Below are 21,373 nucleotides of genomic sequence, written 5' to 3' on the forward strand. Positions count from 1 at the left end.
CGATCAGAGAGTTGGGGCTCTGCACCCTGTCACACTGATCCCAGTGCTGGGAGGCCTCGCTGCTCTGCTGATCCCAGGGCCAGGACGCCTCTCGGCTCCCCTGATCCCTGGCCTGGAGGCCTCTCGGCTGCTGAGAACCATGGCCTGTAGGCCTCTCGGCTCCGCTGATAACTGGGGCCTGGAGGCCTCTCGGCTCCGCTGATCTCTAGCCAGGAAGACTCTCGGCTGCTGATAACCTGGCTGGGAGGCCTCTCGGCTCTGCTGATCATGGGTCCGGGATGCCTCTGGGCTCCGCTGATCACCGGGGCTGGGAGGCCTCTCGGCTTCGCTGATCGCGGGGCCTCCAACTCCGCTGATCACCGGGGCTGGGAGGCCTCTCGGCTCCGCTGATCACCGGGGCTGGGAGGCCTCTTGGCTCCGCTGATCGCAGGGCCTCCGACTCCGCTGATCGCGGGGCCTCCAACTCCGCCGATCGCGGGGCGGGGAGGCCTCTTGGCTCCGCTGATCGCGGGGCCTCCGACTCCGCTGATCACGGGGCCAGGAGCGGGCCGGGAGGCCTCTCGGCTGATCACCAGGGCCGGGAGGCCTCTGGACTCCGCTGATCACCGGGGCTGGGAGTCCTCTTGACTCCGCTGATCACCGGGGCTGGGAGGCCTCTCGGCTCCGCTGATCACCTGGACTCCGCTGATCACCTGGGCTGGGAGGCCTCTTGACTCTGCTGATCATCTGGGCTGGGAGGCCTCTCGGCTCCGCTGATCACCTGGACTCCGCTGATCACCTGGGCTGGGAGGCCTCTCGACTCTGCTGATCACCTGGGCTGGGAGGCCTCTCGGCTCCGCTGATCACTGGGGCCGGGAGGCCTCTCGGCTCCGCTGATCGCGGGGCCTCCGACTCTGCTGATCACGGGCCTGGAGCGGGCCGGGAGGCCTCTTGGCTGATCACCGGGGCCGGGAGGCCTCTGGACTCCGCTGATCACCTGGGTTGGGAGGCCTCTCGGCTCCGCTGATCACCTGGGCTGGGAGGCCTCTCGGCTCCGCTGATCACCGGGGCCGGGAGGCCTCTCGGCTCCGCTGATCGCGGGGCCTCCGACTCTGCTGATCACGGGCCTGGAGCGGGCTGGGAGGCCTCTTGGCTGATCACCGGGGCCGGGAGGTCTCTGGACTCCGCTGATCACCTGGGCTGGGAGGCCTCTCGGCTCCACTGATCACCTGGGCTGGGAGGCCTCTCGGCTCCGCTGATCACCTGGGCTGGGAGGCCTCTCGGCTCCGCTATCACTGGGGCCGGGAGGCCTCTCGGCTCCGCTGATCGCGGGGCCTCCGACTCTGCTGATCACGGGCCTGGAGCGGGCCGGGAGGCCTCTTGGCTGATCACCGGGGCCGGGAGGCCTCTCGGCTCCGCTGATCACCTGGGCCAGGAGGCCTCTCGGCTCCGCTGATCACCGGGGCCGGGAGGCCTCTGGACTCCGCTGATCACCTGGGCTGGGAGGCCTCTCGGCTCCGCTGATCACCGGGGCCGGGAGGCCTCTCGGCTCCGCTGATCACCTGGGCCAGGAGGCCTCTCGGCTCCGCTGATCACCGGGGCCGGGAGGCCTCTGGACTCCGCTGATCACCTGGGCTGGGAGGCCTCTGGACTCCACTGATCACCTGGGCTGGGAGGCCTCTCGGCTCCGCTGATCACCTGGGCCGGGAGGCCTCTCGGCTCCGCTGATCACTGGGGCCGGGAGGCCTCTCGACAGCTGCGGGGATCCTTGACTTTCTCCATCGCTGGGGCAACCAAGCCTCCTATTCTCAGCTGCCTGGCTGCCAGCCGCCATCTTGGCTAACAGTTAATTTGCATATCTCACTGATTAGCCAATGAAAAAGGTATCGGTCGTATGCCAATTACCATTTTTCTCTTTTATTAGTATAGGATAACTTCTACAGAACTTTAATGGAGAAATTGACAACAATAAGGTCATAATAGGGGACTTTTAAACCCCGTTGACTTTACTGGATAGACCTTCCAGACAAAAAATTAACAAGAAACAGTGACTCTAAAGGACACACTGGATAAGATGGATTTAATTGACATTTATAGAACATTTCACCCCAAAGCTGCAGAATACACATTCTTCTCAAGTGCACATGGATCATTCACAAAGATAGACCATATGTCAGGACTCAAAACAAGTTTCTGCAAGTTAAAGAAGATTGAAATCATATCAAGCATCTTCTCAGATCACAGTGGAATGAAATGAGAATTTAACTAGAGTAAAAAAATACCCAGAAACATTCATACACAAGGTGGCTAAATAGTATGTTATTAAACAATGAGTGGTTTACCAATGAGATCAAGAAAGAAATCAAAAACTTCCTGGAAACAAATGAAAATGAACATACAACAACCCAAAATCTCTGGAACACAGCAAAAACAGTATTAAGAGGGAAATTCATAGCACTACAGGCCTGCATCAAAAAAAAAAAAAGGAGAGAAATTAATATTAAAGTATTTAACCCTATAACTTAAATAACTAGAAAGAGGACAACAAGAAAAGCCCAGAGTAAGTAGCAGGAAGAAAATTATAAAGATTAGAGCAGAACCCTGCCCGTGTGGCTCAGCAGTTGAGCTTCGAGCCAGGAACCAAGAAGTTGCCAGTTTGATTCCCGGTCAGGGAAGATGCCTGGGTAGCGGGCTTGATCCCCAGTGGGGGACATACAGGAAGCAGCCGATTGATGATGTTTCTCTCTCATCGATGTTTCTATCTCTCTACCCCTCTCCCTTCTCATCTCTCTATCTCTCTGTCTCTCTCTGTCTCTCTCTGTCTCTCTCTCTCTCTCAAAATCAATTTAAAAATTTTTAAATATGTATTTAAAAAAGATTAGAGCACAGATAAATGACATAGAGACTAAAAAAAACAATGCCCCCAAAAAATCAATGAAACCAAGAACTGGTTCTTTGAAAGGATAAGCAAGATTGATAAACTGTTAGCCAGACTGATCAAGAAACAAAGAGAGCCATAGCTAATCTAGCTCAGTGAATAGAGCATTGGCCTGTGAACTGAAGGGTCCCAGGTTCGATTCTTGTCAAGGGCACATGCCTGGGTTGGGGTTTGATCCCCATTAGTGGGCATGCAGGTGACAACCAATCGATGATTTTCTTTCATCATTGATGTTTCTATATCTCTCCTTCCCTCCTCTCTCTGAAATCAATAAAAATATTTTTTAAATAGCCAAAACCGGTTTGGCTCAGTGGATAGAGCATCGGCCTGCGGACTGAGGGGTCCCGGGTTCGGTTCCGGTCAAGGGCATGTGTCTGAGTTGCGGGCACATCTCCAGTGGGAGATGTGCAGGAGGTGGCTGATCGATGTTTCTCTCTCATCAATGTTTCTAACTCTCTATCTCTCTCCCTTCCTCTCTGTAAAAAATCAATAAAAATATATTTTAAAAAATATATTTTTTTAAACAATTTTTTTAAAGATACAAAGAGAGAGGACCCAAATAAGTAAAATCAGAAATGAAAGTTGTGAAATAACAACTGACATCACAGAAATACAAAGGACTGTAAGAAAATACTATGAACAACTATATGCCAACAAGCTGGACAATGTGGATGAGATGGACAAATTCCTAGAAAAATACAATCTCCCAAAACTGAATCAGGAAGAATCAGAAAACCTGAATGGGCCAGTAACAACTGATGAAATAGAAGCAGTAATCAAAAAACTCCCAGCAAGCAAAAGCTCTGGTCCTGATGGCTTCACAGGGCAGTTTTACCAAACATTCAAAGAAGAACTAACACCTGTACTCCTCAAACTATTCCAAAAAATTCAAGAGGAAGGAACACTTTGAAGCTCTTTTTATGAGGGAGGCCAGCATTATCCTAATTCCAGAACCAGATAAAGACACTACAAAGAGAATTACAGGCTAACATCCCTGATGAACATAGATGCTAAAATCCTCAACAAGCCTGGCCGGCGTGGCTCACTGGTTGAGCACTGACCTATGAACCAGGAGGTCATGGTTCGATTCTGGGGCAGGGCACATGCAAGAGTTGTGGGTTTGATCCCCGGAGTGTGCAGAAGGAAGCTGAACAATGATTCTCATTTTGTTGTTGCTGTTGTTGTTGTTAATCTTCACCCAAGGATATTTTTCCTTTAATTTTTAGGGAGATTAGAAGAGAGACAAACCAATCAATGTGTCAAGAGCATGAGCCCTTCACAAGAGAGAAAATCAATGTGAGAGAAACACATCGACTGACTGTCTCCTGCAAGAGCCTCGACCAGGGCCTGGACCAGGGAGGAGCCTGCAACCAAGATACATTCCCTTGACCAGAATCGAACCCAGGACCCTTTGGTCTGCAGTCTGACACTCTATCCACTGAGTGAAACAGGCTGGTGCCAATAATTCTCTTTCACCATTGATGGTCCTATCATTCTCTCCTCCCCCGCTTCCTCTCTGAAATCAATAAAAATATTTAAATAATAAAAAAATAAAATCCTCAACAAACTATTAGCAAATCAAATCCATCAATATATTAAAAAGATCATATACCATGACCAAGTGGGGTTTAGTCCATAGATGTAGGCTCGTATAATATTTACAAATCAATAAACATGATACATCATATAAACAAAGATGCCTTACCTAACTAATGCAGGAGGCTGGTGAAGTCAGACCCAGAGAGGGTCTTCTACTTTCTCAGTAAGGAAAATAACCATAGTAAAAAAAACTAGGTTTGTTTTTCTTTTTTAATATATTTTTATTGATTTCAGATAAGAAAAGAGAAGGAGAGATAGAAACATCAATGATGAGAGAGAATCATTGATCGGCTGCCTCCTGCATGCCCCCTCCTGGGGATCAAGCCCACAACCCAGGCATGTGCCCTTCACTGGAATCAAACCCTCAGTCTGCAGGCTGATGCTCTATCCACTGAACCAAACCAGCTAGGACTGATTGCTTGTTTCATTAGCAATAAGTTTGCATTCTACCTATTGTGTCTTTGGACTGATATTTCCCAACATGAACAATACTTTTACGTGACAAAGTACTTAAAACCTTTACTACAGAACCAAACTTGATTTCTTATCCTATCTAATAAAAGAGAAACATGGTAGCCATACCTCTGCTACCCTTCCCATTGGCTAATCAGGGCTATATACAAATTAACTGCCAGCCAAGATGGTGGCCGGCAGCCAGGCAGCAGGAAGCAAACATGAGACTTGCTTGCTTCAGTGACGGAAGACTCCAACGTTCCCCGACAGCCTTGCCAGCCTCTGAGCTTGCAGTTTGAAACATTGTAACAAATATAGAAGCTAAACAAAACCCCAGAAACCTGCTTTCAGCTGGCTGGGATCTCAGAGCTAGAGTTGATACTGTGTTTCGATTATAGAACCCAAACAAACCAGATACCTGCTTTCAGCAGCTGAGGCCTCAGAGCTGGAGCCAGAGCTAAAGCTGGCCCAGAATAAAAAAAGTAAAAAGAAAAAAAGGAGCGGTTGGGAGCTTCAGTCACCCACCAGCCTAAAAACAGCCCTCAGCCCCCCACCCAGACTGGCCAGGCACCCCAGTGGGGACCCCCACCCTGCAGGGGGTGTGACCAGCTGCAAACAGCCATCATCCCCTCATCCAGGCTGGCCAGGCACCCCAGTGGGAACCCCCACCCTGATCCAGGACACCCTTCAGGGCAAACCAGCCAGCCCCCACCCATGCACCAGGCCTCTATCCTATATAGTAAAAGGGTAAAATGCCTCCCAGCACCAGGATCAGCGGAGCCGCGAGGCCTCCCGGCACCGGGATCAGCGTGACAGGGGGCAGCGCCCAAACCCCCTGATCGCCCTGCGGCTCTGTGTGTGACAGGGTGTGGCGCTCCAACCCCCTGATCGGCCCTGCTCTGTGTGTGACAGGGTGTGGCGCCCCAAACCCACCCCCCACGGGCCCTGATCTGTGTGTGACGGGGTAGAGCTATAACCTCCCCATCGGCTCTGCCCTGAGTGTGAGAGTGGTGGCGCCCCAACCCCCTGATCGGCCCTGCTCTGTGGGTGACAGGGGGCAGTGCCCCAATTCCCCGATCAGCCCTACTCTGCGAGTGACAGGGGGGAGCTCCTCAACCCCCTGAGGGGCCCTGCTCTGTGTGTGACAGGAGGGAGCTCCCCAACCCCCTGATGGGCCCTGCTCTGTGCGAGACAGGGGGGAGCTCCCCAACCCCCTGATCGACCCTGCTCTGTGCATGACAGGGTACGGAGCCCCAACCCCCCTGATGGGCCCTGCTCTGTGCGTACCAGGGGCAGCGCCCCAACCCCGGTTGGCCCTGCTTTGAGTGTGACAGGGGGCAGTGCCCCAACCCCCCAATCAGCCCTACCCTGAGCGTGACTGACTGTGGCATCGCAACCTCCCAATCAGCCCTGCTCTGTGAATGACAGGGGGCGGCGCCCCAACTCTCCAATCGGCTCTGCTCTGAGCCCGACCAGGGGTGCACCTAGGGATTGGGCATGCCCTCTGCCACCCGGGAGCAGGCCTAAGCCAGCAGGTCGTTATCTCCCGAGGGGTCCCAGACCACGAGAGGGCACAGGCCAGGCTGAGGGACTCCCCTTTCCCCCCCCCCCCCCGAGTGCACAAATTTTTGTGCACCGGGCCTCTAGTTTTTAATAAACCTCAACTTAGGATATTTTTTCCATTGATTTTTTTTTTTTTTTTTTTTTTTTTTAGAGCGTGAAATGAAGGGGGAGAGAGACAGAGAAAAACATCGACATGAGAGAGACATATTGATTGGTTGCCTCCCGCATGAGCCTCAACTAGGAACCAGGGATTGAACCTGCAACCGAGATACGTGTGCTTGACTGGAATCGAACCTGGGACCCTTTAGTCTGCAGGCCATCCACTGAGCCAAACCAGTAAAATGGAGTTTTTGTTTTGTTTTCAGTTATTGGCTAAATGACTATTCATCCCCACTGAAGCACAAATAAGACAAAGAAGTCAAGAATTTGGCTGAGGGAGACATCCAAAATGGCGACCAGCAGGAAGGTAGGGAGGGAGAGAGTGTGAGAGCGCAAGGAAGTGATAGAGGAGTGTGTGGATGTGTGTGGTGTGTGTGTATGAGCTAGGGACAGTTAGATTCTGCAGGTTTTCTAAGGGGCTGCTAAACCGGGCAGTCTTAAGCGGCGGAGTCCCGCTCCCTGTGCGGACACTCCTGGGCAGGCAGCACAGGCACGGCGACCACGCCATCTTGGGAAACAGAGCTGCTTGAGACTAGGATCCTGGCCTCAGCACCACCCAGTCTGATCTCAGACGCATACCAGGACCCTGCAGCCACTAGGGACAGAGACCTGTGACCATAGCTACAGACCTGCGGACACCAAAAGTTCAGAAATCCCCACGGCAGATCTGTGAGTAACAGAGCCCATCCCCCCTTCCCGCAGGCTTGCAGGCAGCGCCAGAGTAACTAACTGATAGACCCACCCCTTGCCAAGGCCTCAGCGCTCCAGGAATTTTAGCCTGGAAGTGCGCGAGCACCTTGGACCTGATCCTACGCGCACTGCCAGATTCTGAGCCCTGGGCTGGGAGCAAATGCACGAACCCCAGGAAGTGAGCCTATGCCCACTGCCAGCTTCTGAGCCCTGGGCTGGGAGCAAACGCGCGAACCCCAGGAACTGAGCCTACGCGCACTGCAGGCTTCGGAACCCTGGGCTGGGAGCAATTGCGCGAATTCCGGGAATTTGTCCTGCGTATTACAGGCCAGGGACCACGATTCTCTGGGCAGGAGGCAGCACCAAGCACCAGTGACTTGACTGTGTTTCTTTTCACCTGTGCCTGAGATCCTGATTTCCTGTGCATTCATACTAAGAGCCAGTGACTCCAATTCCTGGTGCAAGGGCACACAGGGACCCTGATTCTCAAGGCAAGGTTGCGCGAAGCAACAGAGTCTCTGATACTGGATTCTGGAGAACTCTGACTCTTGGCACACGCTAGGGGGCTCTGGTTTTCAACACGCTTCGGGGGGGGGGGGGGGTCTCTGTTTCAGCATAGTGCAGGCAGGGTCCCTCTAAGGGCGCGTAGGAGGCCACATTGAGTGCTGACAACACTGACTCTGAGCAAGCTTGGTTCCCACCAACCCACAACAACCACACATCTTAGTGTCAGAGCTCTTCAGTGACACTAGGGTGGTGGGAGGCTCCCACTTCACAAGGCCCAGGCCCATGCAACTCGACGTTTGAACCACCGGGAGATAATCAGAATGAAGACACGAAACAACACCCAGAGGAAAGACAAGGAGGAGTCACCAAGAAAGGACATTAATGAAGTTGAAGCATGCAACATGACAGAAAAAGAATTCAGAATAATGGTTGTACAATTCATTCACCGGATGGATGAGAAAATCAAGAACCTATGCAAGAATCAGGAAGAAATGAAAAGTGATATAGCTACAATCAAAAACACCATGGAGGAGAAACTAAGATGGCGGCATAGATAAACACCGAGAAATTGCTGCTTCCCACAACAATTGATAAATGCATCAAAAACACAAGCCGGACTCATCCAGAACTACAGGAGAGCTGGCTGAGTGTAAATTCTACAACTAGAAGGAAAGAAAAGCACACTGAGAGCCAGAGGAGCTGCAGAGGTGGAGTGCAGAGGTACGGGGGCTCGCGCACGCGGAAAGGGTCTGGCACCTGAGGATGCGGCTGTCTTTTTGAATCCGGAGGGAGACACAAGCTCCCCACGGCTCTGAAATCCGGTTCCGGGAAGTCTCTGGGGATCCAGGACTCATACCGGGAGAAACTGTTCTCTCTGGCAGCGGGCGAGCTTGAGGGCAGCTTTCCCTCAGAGGTGCTTGCAGCCATTGCCAGGACACTGGGACTCGCGACTCCTTAGGGCGGGGCTGAGGCTCCGCCATAGCTGCTTCCTCCGCCCTTTGATTCCTTGAGACCCCGCCCCGCCCAGGCTGCAGCAGAGGCTTTTGCATATGAATGCCCCGGCCATTTGCAACCTGTAACTACCTAACCCCAGCCAGGCCAGATAGACCCAGAGCTTCCAAGAGAAGGCCCAAGGCCCCACAGCAGCTTGCATTGCTACACAGCTGAGCCTCATCAGGGCGCTTCCAAACTCCAAAAAAAGGAAGGGGAATCTGCAGTTCTCTTCATAGTTCCTGCTGTGTAACCTCAGGCAGAGGCTAAATTAGCACATCCTTAGATCCAAGAGCCACTGTACCCAGTGGTCAGAGGGGGACCATCCAGATCACAACTCCTCAGATCCATAAGGGACACACTCAGGGTGCAGTCTCAGTGAGCACCAAAGCCCCACTGAAGCAAGTCTTGCCCCAGAAGGGTGTCTTCAGCACAGAAGTTCTCCCACCATAGACACAGCTGATTCTCACTGCCAAGTGGCCTGGAGGTCAATTCCTCCCAGTGAGCCTACAACAACCAAGGCATAGCTACAACAAGACTGTGCACAAAGCCCACAAGAGGGTGCACCAAGAGTGTCCACCTCAGGTAACTGGGGAGGCTGAGCCACTGGGCCCTACAGGACACCTAGCACACAAAGCCATTCTATCAACACAGGGAAGCAGCCAAAATGGGGAGACAAAGAAACAGGTCACAAATGGCAGAAACGGAGGAAAGCAAACGACTGGATATAGAGTTCCAGGCCACGTTTATAAGGTTTTTCAAGAATTTTATGGAAACCGCGGATAAATTTAATGAGTCCCTCAATAAGTATAGTGAGACCATGGAGGACATGAAAAAGGACCAACTAGAAATTAAGCATACACTGACTGAAATAAAGAATAATTTACAGAGATCCAACAGCAGACAAGAGGATCCCAAGAATCAAATCAAAGATTTGAAATACAAAGAAACAAAAAATACCCAACTGAAAAAGAAAAAAGAAAAGAGATTCCAAAAATATGAAGATAGTGTAAGGAGCCTCTGGGACAACTTCAAGCAAACCAACATCAGAATTATAGGGGTACAAGAAGAAGAGAGAGGGCAAGAGATTGAAAACCTATTTCAAGAAATAATGACAGAAAATTTCACCCACCTGGTGAAAGAAATAGACTTACAAGTCCAGGAAGCGCAGAGAACCCCAAACAAAAGGAATCCAAAGAGGACCACACCAAGACACATCATAATTAAAATGCCAAGGGCAAAAGACAAAGAGAGAATCTTAAAAGCAGCAAGAGAAAGACAGTCAGTTACCTACAAGGGAGTACCCATACGACTGTCAGCTGATTTCTCAACAGGAACCATGCAGGCCAGAAGAGAGTGGCAAGATATATTCAAAGTGATGAATAGCAAGAACCTGCAACCAAGATTACTTTATCCAGCAAAGTTATCATTCAGAATAGAAGGTCAGATAAAGAGCTTCACGGATAAGAAAAAGCTAAAGGAGTTCATCACCACCAAACCAGCATTATATGAAATGCTGAAAGGTATTCTTTAAGAAGAGGAAGAAGAAAAAGGAACTCTTACCATTTGCCACAGCATGGATGGAACTGGAGAGCGGATAAATACCACATGATCTCACTCACTTGTGGAATATAATGAACAACATAAACTGATGAACCAGGACTGATCCAGAGACGGAGAGGCATTGATTGGACTGTCGGGCTTTGGAGGGAGGGTAGGGGAGGGTGGTGGAAAGGGGGAAAGATCAACCAAAGGACTTACATGCAGGCATATAGGCCTAACCAATGGACATGGACAACGGGGGGGGGGGGGTGAGGGCACGAGCGGGGGGGGGGTGTAGAGGGTAACGTGGGGACAAGGACACATATGTAATATCTTAATCAATAAAAATATATTTTAAAAAAAGTAAAAAAAAAAAAAAAACACCATGGAAAGTTTCAACAGCAGACTAGAAGAAGCAGAGGACCGAATTAGTGAATTAGAAGATAAGGCAGAGAAACAAGCTCAATCTGAACAGCAACTGGAGAAAAGAATTAAAAAGCAGGAGGAGAGCCTAAGGGAGCTTCGGGAAAACATGAAACGAAGTAACATACGCATAATAGGGCTGCAAGAAGGACAAGAAGAGCAGCAAGGATTAGAAAATCTATTTGAAGAAATAATGTCAGAAAACTTCCCAGATATGGGGAAGAAAAAAGTTACACAAGTACAAAGAGTCCCAGGCAAGATGAACACCAAAAGACCCACACCAAGACACATCATAATAACGATGGCAAATGTACAAGACAAAGACGGAATCTTAAAGGCTGCAAGAGAGAAACAGAGAGTTACCTACAAATGATCCCCCATAAGATTATCAAATGATTTCTCAACAGAAACACATCAGGCCAGAAAAGAATGGACAGAAATTTACAAAGTGATGCAAAGCAAAGGACTGAATCCAAGAATACTCTATCCAGCAAGGCTATCATTCAAAATTGAAGGGGAAATAAGAAGCTTCACAGACAAAAAAAGGCTAAGGGAGTTTATCACCACCAAGCCAGCAATGCAAGAAATGCTAAAGGGACTGGTGTAAAAAGAAGAACTAAAAAGCCAAGAAAGAAAACAGCCACACACAAAAAATAGAAATGGCTACAAACAAGTACCTTTCAATAATAACTTTAAACATAAATGGACTAAATGTTCCAATCAAAAGACATCGAGTGGCTGAATGGATAAAAAGACATGACCCATATATTTGCTGTCTACAAGAGACCCACCTCATTAGAAGGGACTCACACAGACTGAAAGTGAAGGGATGGAAAAATATCTTTCAGGCAAATGGAAAGGAAAAAAAAGCTGGGGTAGCAATACTTATATCGGACAAAATAGACCTCAAAGTGAAGGCCATAAGAAAAGATAAGGAAGGCCACTTCATAATACTAAAGGGATCAATACAACAAGAAGATATAACCCTGATAAACATATATGCACCCAATGCAGGAGCACCCATATACATAAGAAAACTACTGGCAAATATCAGGGGAGAGATCGACAACAATACAATCATAGTAGGGGACTTTAATACACCACTGACATCACTGGATAAATCCGCTAGACAAAAACTCAGCAAAGAAACAGCAATCCTAAATGACTCACTAGACCAGATGGACTTAATTGACATCTTCAGAACACTTCACCCCAAAAACACAAAATATACGTTCTTCTCAAGTGCTCATGGGAAAGATTCAAAAATAGACCACATATTGGGTCACAAACAAAGTCTCCCCAAATTCAAGAAGACTGAAATCATACAAAGCATCTTCTCAGACCACGATGGCATAATATGAGAAATAAACTACAATAAAAACAACTCAAAATAGTCAAACACTTGGAAGCTGAATAGCACGTTATTAAATATTGATTGGATTACCAATGAGATCAAAGAAGAAATTAAAAACATCCTGAAAACTAATGACAATGAAAACACAAAAATCCAAAACTTTTGGGACACAATGAAAGCAGTCTTGAGAGGGAAGTTTATAGCTCTACAGGCCTATCCCAACAAACAAGAAAAAATGGTAGTAAATCGTCTAAATCTACAGCTCAAAGAATTAGAAAGAGGGCAACAGGAAAAGCCCAGAGTGAGCAGAAGGAAGGAGGTAATAAAGATTAGAGCAGAAATAAATGAAATAGAGACCAAAAAAACAATACAGAAAATAAATGAAACCAAGAGCTGGTTCTTTGAAAGGATAAATAAGATTGACAAACCTCTAGCCAGGCTCACCAAGAAGCAAAGAGAAAGGACCCAAATCAACAAAATCAGAAATGATAGAGGCGAAATAACAACAGATCCCACAGAAATACAAATGATTGTTAAAAAATACTATGGACAACTCTACTCCAACAAACTACACAACCTGGAGGAAATGGACATATTCCTAGAAAAATACAACATTCCAAAGCTTAATCAGGAAGAATCTAAAAATCTCAATAGGCCAATAACTATGGAAGAAATTGAAGCAGTCATCAAAAAGCTTCCAGCAAACAAAAGCCCAGGACCAGATGGCTTCACAGGGGAGTTTTACCAAACATTCAAGGAAGAACCAAAACCTATCCTCCTCAGACTACTACAAAAAATCCAACAGGAAGGAACACTTCCAAGCTCATCCTATGAAGCCAGCATCACCCTAATACCAAAACCAGGTAAAGACAACACAATGAAAGAGAATTACAGGCCAATATCCCTCATGAATATAGATGCCAAAATCCTCAACAAAATCTTAGCAAATCGGATCCAGCAGTACATCAGGAAGATCATACACCACGACCAAGTAGGATTTATCTCAGGGATGCAAGGATGGTACAATATCCGCAAATCAATAAACGTGATACATCACATAAACAAATTGAAAGAAAAAAACCACATAGTCATATCAATTGATGCAGAAAAAGCGTTTGACAAAATTCAACACCCATTTTTGATAAAAACTCTCAGCAAGGTGGGAAGTGAAGGATCATACCTCAACATAATAAAAGCCATATATGACAAACCCACAGCCAACATCATACTCAATTGACAAAAACTAACACCATTTCCCCTAAGAACAGGAACAAGACAGGGATGCCCACCCTCACGACTCCTGTTCAACATAGTACTGGAAGTATTAGCCATTGCAATTACACAAGAAGAAGAAATAAAAGGCATCCAAATTGGAAAAGAAGAAGTAAAACTGTCCTTATTTGCAGATGACATGATATTATACTTAAAAAACCCTAAAGACTCCATCAATAAACTATTAGACTTAATAAAAGAATTCGGCAATGTAGCAGGATACAAAATTAATGCCAAGAAATCTATGGCATTTCTATACGCCAATAGTGAATGTGCAGAAAGAGAGACTAAAAAAGCAATCCCAATTACCATCGCACCAAAAAAATTAAGGTACCTAGGAATAAACTTAACTAAAGAGGTAAAAGACCTCTTCTCAGAAAACTACAGGACGTTGAAAACAGAGATAGAGGAAGTCATAAAGAGATGGAAGAACATACCATGTTCTTGGATTGGTATAATCAACATCATTAAAATGTCCATACTGCCCAAAGCAATCTATAAATTCAACGCACTTCCCATTAAAATACCAATGGCATATTTCACAGACCTAGAACGTACTCTCCAAAAATTCATCTGGAATAAAAAACGACCCCGAATAGCTGCAGTGATCCTGAGAAAGAACAAAGTAGGTGGGATCTCAATACCAGATATCAAGCTGTATTACAAAGCCACTGTTTTCAAAACTGCCTGGTACTGGCACAAGAACAGGCATTTAGATCAATGGAATAGAATAGAGAGCCCAGAAATCAGCCCCAACCAATACACTCAGTTAATATTTGACAAAGGAGGCAAGAACATACAATGGAGTCAAGATAGTCTCTTCAAATTTCAGACATATGCAGAAGCAATTTCTTCACTGATACAGCTCCTAGGGCACTTGAAACTAAAGAAAAAATGAACAAATGGGACTACATCAAAATAAAAAGCTTCTGCACAGCAAAAGAAACCATCAACAAAACAACGAGAAAACCCACTGTGTGGGAAAACATATTTGCCAATGACATATCTGATAAGGGCCTAATCTCCAAAATTTATAGGGAACTCATACAACTTAACAAAAGGAAGATAAACAATCCAATCAAAAAATGGGCAAAGGACCTAAATAGACACCTTTCAAAAGAGGACATTCAGAAAGCCAAGAGACATATGAAAACATGCTCAAAGTCACTAATCATCCGAGAGATGCAAATCAAAACAGCAATGAGGTACCATCTCACACCTGTCAGACTGGCTATCATCAACAAATCAACACACGACAAGTGCTGGAGAGGTTGTGGAGAAAAAGGAACACTTGTGCACTGCTAGTGGGAATGCAGACTGGTGCAGCCACTATGGAAGACAGTATAGAGTTTCCTTAAAAAACTGAAAATGGAACTCCCATTTGACCCTGTGATCCCACTTCTAGGAATATATCCCAAGAAACCAGAAACACCAATCAGAAAGGATATATGCACCCCTATGTTCATAGCAGCACAATTCACCATAGCTAAGATCTGGAAACAGCCTAAGTGCCCATCAGTAGATGAATGGATTAGAAAACTGTGGTACATCTACAGGATGGAATACTATGCTGCTGTAAAAAGGAAGGAACTCTTACCATTTGCAACGTCATGGATGGAACTGGAGAGCATTATGCTAAGTGAAATAAGCCAGTCAATAAAGGAAAAATACCACATGATCTCACTCATTCATGGACAATAGAGACCATTATAAACTTTTGAACAATAATAGATACAGAGGCAGAGCTGCCTCAAACAGATTGTCGAGCTGCAGCGGGAAGGCCGGGGAGGGTTGGGGGGCAGGAGGTAGGGGGGTAAGAGATCAACTAAAGGACTTGTATGCATGCATATAAGCATAACCAATGGACATAAGACACTGGGTGATAGGGGAGGCTAGGGGACTGTCTAGGGCGGGGGGATAAAATGGATTCATATGTAAAAAAAAAAAAAAAAAAAAAGATAGTCTCTTCAATAAATGGGGTTGGGAAAATTGGAAAGATATATGCAAGAAAATGAAACTAGATCACCAACTTACTCCATACACAAAAATAAACTCAAAATGGATAAAGGACTTAAATATACGACGGGAAACCATACAAATACTAGAAGAATCCAAAGGCAACAAAATCTCAGACATATGCCGAAGCAATTTCTTCACTGATACAGCTCCTAGGGTGTTGGAAACTAAAGAGAAAATAAACAAATGGGACTACATCAAAATAAAAAGCTTCTGCACAGCAAAAGAAACCATCAACAAAACAACAAGAAAACTCACTGTGTGGGAAAACATATTTGCCAATGTCATATCTGATAAGGGCTTAATCTCCAAAATTTATAGGGAACTCATTCAACTTAACAAAAGGAAGATAAACAACCCAATCAAAAAATGGGCAAAGGACCTAAATAGACACCTTTCAAAAGAGGACATTCAGAAAGCCAAGAGACATATGAAAACATGCTGAAAGTCACTAATCATCTGAGAGATGCAAATCAAAACAACAATGAGGTACCATCTCACACCTGTCAGACTGGCTATCATCAACAAATCAAGAAATGACAAGTGCTGGAGAGGATGTGGAGAAAAAGGAACACTTGTGCACTGCTGGTGGGAATGCAGACTGGTGCAGCCACTATGGAAGACAGTATGGAGTTTCCTCAGAAAACTACAAATGGAACTCCTATTTGACCCAGTGATCCCACTTCTAGGAATATATCCCAGGAAACCAGAAACACCAATCAGAAAGGATATATGCACCTATATGTTCATAGCAGCACAATTCACCATAGCTAAGATCTGGAAACAGCCTAAGTGCCCATCAGTAGATGAATGGATTAGAAAACTGTGGTACATCTACACGATGGAATACTATGCTGCTATAAAAAAGAAGGAACTCTTACCATTTGCAACGTCATGGATGGAACTGGAGAGCATTATGCTAAGTGAAATAAGCCAGTCAATGAAGGAAAAATACCACATGATGTCACTCATTTCTGGATAATAAAGACCATTATAAACTTATGAACAAAAATAGATACAGAGGCAGAGCTGCCTCGAACAGACTGTCAAACTACAGCAGGAAGGCAGGGGAGGGTGGGAGGGCAGGAGGATGGTGGGTAAGAGATCAACCAAAGGACTTGTATGCATGCATATAAGCATAACCAATGGACATAAGACACTGGGGGGTAGGGGAGGCCAGGGGATTGTCAAGGGCGGGGGGGGGGGGGGGGGAAGGAGACATATGTAATACTCTTTGTAATACCTTAAGCAATAAAAAAATAAAATAAAATAAAATCTTGTTGACCAAGAAAAAAAATAATTAAAAAACATAAAAAAATAAAAAAAAGAATTTGGCCCAAAGTCACAAAGTTAAATTGTAAGAAAGAAATCTATTCAGTAGAGGCAATTTTCCAAAGATCAGTTAACATCCTGATAAGAGTTAAAAGTTTACATTCTTCATCAGCCAAGGGCCTACTCTCAGGGAAATTTTTTTTTTCACAATTATAAAAGTTCTATAAAAGTACAATCTAATCAAGTAAACAATGGGAAACACAAGTTTTAGCATGACCTGTGATAATGTCAACTTAAATCCAGAGAATCCAAACACCTCCCTGTACCCTATTTGCCAATCTTCCTTCCAAGTGTTCCAGTTAAACTACTCACATAGGTAAATTTATTCCTCCACTCTTGAAAGGGCTGGGTGGTTAGGAATGAAATAACCAAGTCAAAAAGGTAGAAAAACAGATTCAATGAACATATAAAAAAAACATAAACCAGGAAAACAGTCATTTCATAATTTACTTATTGGTTGATCTATCTATATAAACAGGGAATATGCTAATTAGCCGAGCATCGCAACCACTCAGGATGAGCTGCATTTGCAGATGGGCAGGAGGGGACTTTGTGCCACCCCCACCCCAGCGGCCACGGGGAGGCTGGGCTGGGGGCAGGACAGAGTGGAGACACAGCACACAGGAGCACCTGCCCCCACCCCAGCTGACACAACGTGGTGGCCCGTGCTACTCAGGTCAGGCACAGGTCATGGCCCCTGGCGGGGTGCCTCCTCATGCGATTTCAATCGCGCACTGGGCCTCTAGTAACTACATAAGAGCCCTGGTTCTTTATTTGTTTTCCTCAAAACACTCCCCTCCAGTTTTAAATGCATAAAAATGTATTTATCATCAGTAATTGATGGTCAGATGCTAGGCAATATTTAAGAGAGAAAATTCTTACCTCTTTAGCTGATACTGATTTAAGTTCTTCTGGATCCAATATATCTATCCTGAGTTTCTCAAAATTTTTCCGAAATTCAGAATAGATTTGGTCATCCACTTTGGTGAGTTTCAGGAACTGTGGGTCAACTGATGAAATCAGCTGTCAGACAATAAAACAACATACATATGCTAGTCTCTAATTTACTACACTTCTATCCCCCCTTCCTCGAAAAACTTTTCAGGGCAAAAGAGTTCATTAGGAAATATATAAACAGCTTAGGTTCAAGATGAAATCATGACATAGTTTTAAAGGTTCATAATATTCTACAGTCCATTTCACCAACTCAGATGCTTTTGGCCTTGGCACTGCCTGGATATTGCCCTCTATGGTTCATTCATTCAGTCAACAAACATTTATTAATCGCCTACTATGGGCCCAGCACCCTTTTCTCAGTTAGCAACAGAAATATGGAAAAAGAGGCTCAACTCGTCATTGTCAAGACAAAATTCACTTCCACACCCCTGTTCTCTGTGGGTAAGATTTTACAGTAATAAAAATCATCTCCAAAACACAATTGTTTAAATTGCTGAGAATAGTGATTAGCAGAAAAGGAAACAGTACATGTTTAATTATGCTTAATAATGACAACAGACAACTCACTTTGTAATAGACTTCAGCATGCTGCATTGCTCTCATGGCCCATGCCATCTCAATATCAGGCTGCAAAGGAGTAAAAAATGCCAGGTCAGAGACATTAAAAATGGTGTCAAAGTAAGTAGATGCTGCACGAACATGCTCCCAGGGCCATATGAAAATTACAACTAAAATACAGAAAAACTTCTTGAATAATCACTGGAAGATTCACTAGAGAGAACCCTGATAACCAAAGATGGAAAGTAGAGACTGCATACAGACTGGGAGGAGGGGCAGAGGCACAAAAGGGCTGGCCAGGCTTCCACAGAGAGCAGCTGAAGTTCTGGAGACATATCTCAGCTGTGGGGGGATGCCACTGAGAACACTGAGGTCTAATCCCCAAGCTGGGCCCCCGAGCAGAAAGCACCAGAACTGAGAAGGGTACCCACATAACATCTGGCTTTGAAAAACAGCAGGGTTGCTGTCAGCTAGGGAGAGACAACTGGAAATGCAGGTCCTCTCTAAAAGGGCCAATGCACAAATTTCTTGTGGAGATACTCACCTATGCTGTGGCAGAGGGAAGGCAGAATGGACTGGAGCTGTGTAAGCAGAAGTCAGGATAGGGGGCTCTGAGGTTAGAGCTCAGAAAGCAGACACCCTGTTTCCTGTGATGAGTCATTCCCTCATGCTGCAGAGGTCATCTTTCTCACGCATACATTTGCTACACAGGCAACTTTGTTGATCCACCCTACTTCAAAATACCTTGCCCCCCCTCCCCCCGCCACAATGCAGAGTTGCTCAGGCCTATTAAGAGACTGAGAATAACAACCTCCAGATAGAAGCAACTGCTCTACCCTGTTGAAAACAAATTCTTGCCATGCCTGTGGATGACTGCCTGAGGGCAATTTGAGACAAAATCCTATCAATCTGTAGACAGAGGCAGTCTCTGGAGGCTGTGAGTCTCTGCCTGATCTAATTAGTCAGAAACAGCATTTGACACTGTCCTACACCAGATATTGAGAGACTTAGCAAATCTACTTAATACAGAGTCACATACCCTTACAAGCAGCAAAAAATGAGGATACAAAGAAACAACCCTCAAATGAAAGAACAAGAGAATTTTCAAGAATAAGAGCAAAATGCAAACAGAACCTGGCTAGAGAACCTATCGAGAGAACATGGCTACAGAACCTGGCTAGAGAACCTCGCTATGCTGACCAACTAAACGCTGCCTCCGTATCCTTCATTCTTCACCGACTCCATCCACACTTTTGGGAACCCCTAGACCTTCTGGGGTTGGACCCTAACATATGGCACCCAAACAGGGACCCTTAGGTAAGCCCCCCCCCCTGCACTCGGGACAGATAGGACCCCACCATAGGAAGAGGGTGGATAGTCTTCACCGACTCCGTCCACACCTTTGGGAACCCCTGGAACAGGATTCCCCTAGGTAAGGCCCCCTATTGAGAACCCCCACACTTGGGACAGATAGGACTCCACCAGGGTGCTGCAGACCCCCCTATAGAGGATAAGTAGGGTAAGAAGGTGGATAGTACAGAACTTAGATTGAGAAGATGTGCTATACTGAGTCCAAAGAAAGAAGACTCTGTATTGATCTTTAGACTAAGAAGATGTGCCTTACTGAGTCTAAAGAAAAAAGACTCTGTATTGATCTTTTAACATATATGCAAGAAAATGAAACTAGACTACCAACTTACACCATACACAAAAATAAACTCAAAATGGATAAAGGACTTAAATCTAAGTTGTGAAACCATAAAAATCCTAGAAGAAACCATAGGCAGCAAAATCTCAGACATCTCTCATAGCAATATGTTTATGGATACATCTCCTAGGGCAGGAGTGGGCAACCCCTGGCACGCGAGCCAAACATGGCACGCCAGTAACTTTTGCTGGCACACGAAACCCTCTCTTATAATCTTCTATTTACAATTTTTTTCTTAATATCGACTTTTTTATGTTTCAGATAAACTCAGTGTAGGAGAATCTTAGATAAATAAATAATTTTACATAACAAGTTATCTTAAAGACCATAAACATGGATTGACAAGAGAGGAGAAGAGCAATTTCAATAGTGTCGAAAACGAACTATTGAGGACTTGGAATGCCATTCCAGAAAATTTTTTCTGTCTAAAAAACTTTGCAACAGCGTTACTCTCCATGTTTTCATCCACATACGCTTGTGAATCTTTGTTCTCAGTGATGAATTTTGTTAAGTCTCATAATAGGAGAAAGAGAACAGCAAGAGAACAGTAAGTAGATGGATGAAAGTAGTAGCTCGTGCATATCTCTGAAGGTCACAAAATATAAACCTGATGTAAAATCTCTGTCATCAGTGATGCAGCAGCAAAGTCCCACTGATAATATCAAACGGAGTCATAAAGTTTTCTGTCAGACTATCAGTGTACATGTATACATTAAAAAATAAATGTATTTTTCATCATCATATACTGTGTGTTTGTCGCTCGAATGAATTTTATTATTTCTTCAAGGTTCTTCACATACGTACACCTTAAGAGATATCAAGTAGGTGTAACATGTTCTCAAAAAATTAGGGTTGGCATGCAGAAGAATTTTGAGTTACAGATTTTGCTGGTTTTGGCACGCACTCACAAAAAGGTTGCCCACCCCTGTCCTAGGGCAAAGAACTCAGGAAAAAATTAACAAATGGTACTACCTGAAAATAAAAAGCTTCTGCACCTCAAAAGAAACCATCAACAAAACAAAAATGGAGTCTGCTCTATTGGAGAATATATTTGGTACTGATACATCTGATAAGGGGTTAATATCCAAAATATATAAGGAACTCATAAAAGCTAACAGAAGGAAGACAAACAATCCAATTTAAAAAATGGGCAAAGGACTTAAATAGGCACTTCTCCAAAGAGGACATACAGATGGCCAAGAGACATGAAAAAATGCTCAAAGTCACTGATAATCCGAGAGATGCAAATTAAAAGGACAATGAGGTACCTGTCAGAATGGCTACCATCAACAAATCAACAAATGACAAGTGCTGGCGAAGATGTGGAGACTAG

At 45.4% G+C, this 21,373-nt stretch overlaps 1 protein-coding gene across 2 annotated transcripts in view; it reads right to left on the minus strand.

The window, feature by feature from the left end:
• PBDC1 (polysaccharide biosynthesis domain containing 1) overlaps positions 1-21,373 on the minus strand; it is a 36,845-nt gene that overhangs the window by 8,312 nt on the left and 7,160 nt on the right. The window contains exons 3-5 of one of the 2 annotated variants that reach the window (XM_059678588.1): positions 18,877-18,913; positions 18,342-18,401; positions 17,700-17,840 (exon numbers count right to left, since the gene is read on the minus strand). In XM_059678588.1, coding sequence (XP_059534571.1) covers positions 17,700-17,840; positions 18,342-18,389 — 189 coding nt within the window. In that variant the 5' untranslated portion in view covers positions 18,390-18,401; positions 18,877-18,913. The remainder of the gene's footprint in view (positions 1-17,699; positions 17,841-18,341; positions 18,402-18,876; positions 18,914-21,373) is intronic. The other variant, XM_059678587.1, reaches the window with a different exon arrangement.

The sequence above is a fragment of the Myotis daubentonii genome, chromosome X, assembly GCF_963259705.1.
Source record: "Myotis daubentonii chromosome X, mMyoDau2.1, whole genome shotgun sequence".
NCBI classification, from domain to species: Eukaryota; Metazoa; Chordata; class Mammalia; order Chiroptera; family Vespertilionidae; genus Myotis; species Myotis daubentonii.